Source organism: Priapulus caudatus, unplaced genomic scaffold (genome assembly GCF_000485595.1).
Source record: "Priapulus caudatus unplaced genomic scaffold, Priapulus_caudatus-5.0.1 Scaffold849, whole genome shotgun sequence".
NCBI classification, from domain to species: domain Eukaryota; kingdom Metazoa; phylum Priapulida; class Priapulimorpha; order Priapulimorphida; family Priapulidae; genus Priapulus; species Priapulus caudatus.
In genome coordinates, this window is record NW_014577910.1 from 185918 (window position 1) to 187590 (window position 1673).

Here is a 1673-nt window from a genome sequence, read left to right on the forward strand (position 1 = left end):
AGAGGCGTACCTACAAGAGAAGCCTGTTACGTGCACACGCACGCACGCACGCATACGCACGAACACACGCACGCACACACACGTGCACACACACATGTACTGATGTACCGTTTGATTTACCGCTGCTTTGCCGTTGTGTTCATAATCGCTTATAATTTATGTGATTGTGGGTACGTTACGCCTCTAGTTGGTCTTTGCTTTGCGCCTCGCGCTACCTTTATCATTACCCGGTACACACTATACGATCACGCCACGTACAACCTTACACACACACACACGCACGCACGCACGCACGCACACATACGCACGCACGCACGCACACGCACACACACGCACGCACGCACGCACCACCTACCTGTATTCGCGCGAACACGCTGTTGAGAAGCTGGTCGCATCCGACCGGGCGCAGGCGGTAACCGCCGTACACCGCGCTGCCGCCCTCGTACGCGCCCTCGCGCTCCCACAGCCCCGGCAGCGTCTCGGTGAAGTTGAGGCAGGGGAACTCGTAAACGATCTCTCCATCGTCGTCGCACTGCGTGCACATCTGCAGAGCTTCGAGAACCTGCGGGCGAGCGAGAGAGAGAGCGAGGGTGCGATTAGTGGGTTGTAGGAGAGGGAGCGGTCACACATCCCTCTATCTGTAGGAGAGGGAGCGGTCACACGTCCCTCTATCTGTGGCAGCAGTCGCTGACGCAGACGAGTAGACTGAGAGAGAGAGGAGCCCGTCACATAAACACGTGAGAGACGAGCGATTAAGGCCAAAACAAAATATAGGTGTGGTTACGGTTTCCCGACCGACCCTATTTATTCCCAGCGACCCTAAACATTTTAATTGTCCATTTTCTTTAAAGTAAAAAAAAAATAAAAAAAATAAAATGAATTAGACAGTTCCTGCTTCAAAAGGCACAACGCAAATCCTTCGGACATGGTTCGTAAATAAAATATTTCAAGAAAATAAAATGTTTTCCCTACCTACCTACCATATTTTTCCCGGCATGTACCGGTAACCACACATATATTTTGTTTTGGCCTAATCGAGGATGTGATTACTAAGTAATTAAGTAATTAATTAATTAGCTGGTAGCTGTCACACGTCCCTGTGTTTGATTTATTAGTATCTCGATCTCTAGCGCGTGATTTCTAGCTGTAGGTCGTAGCTCCTGCACATTCCTTTATCTGCGCAGTCACTCCCGTAATCAAGTAGACTGAGTGAGAGGAGACCGACTTAACCAGGAGTCAGGAGCCCGTTGTCAAAAGCAAATGTAGTCAACGTTTAATCTAGCCTCATAGAGAATTTTTATCTAACAAAGTTAAACAATATAACAAAGTTAACATTAATCTTAACATGAACTTTTCCTCAAAGACCGGACCTCTGTACACTGTGTATGAGGAACTCTCCATCCTCATCCTCATCCCGCCCCCTCAGCCTCCCGGCCAGCACTTCTCATCCTTCCCCCTCAGCCTCCTGCCCTGCACTCCTCATCCCCATCCTCATCCTCATCCCTCCCCCTCAGCCTCCCACCCCGCACTCCTCATCCTCCCCCCTCACCTGCAGCAGATCTAGTGCGTCAGCCTCCGGGAACAGCAGCTGCAGGTTGTCGACAGTGGAGCAGCCGGTGGCGGGCGGCGCCGCGACGCGAGCGAGCGCGAGCAGTAACCAGACGTCTGCCGGC

General features: G+C 51.5%; 1 protein-coding gene across 1 annotated transcript in view; it reads right to left on the reverse strand.

Moving 5' to 3' along the window:
* Positions 1–1673, reverse strand: part of LOC106813958 (death-associated protein kinase 1-like) — a 6190-nt gene that overhangs the window by 2101 nt on the left and 2416 nt on the right. The window contains exon 5 of the mRNA XM_014818207.1: positions 356–562. Coding sequence (XP_014673693.1) covers positions 356–562 — 207 coding nt within the window. The remainder of the gene's footprint in view (positions 1–355; positions 563–1673) is intronic.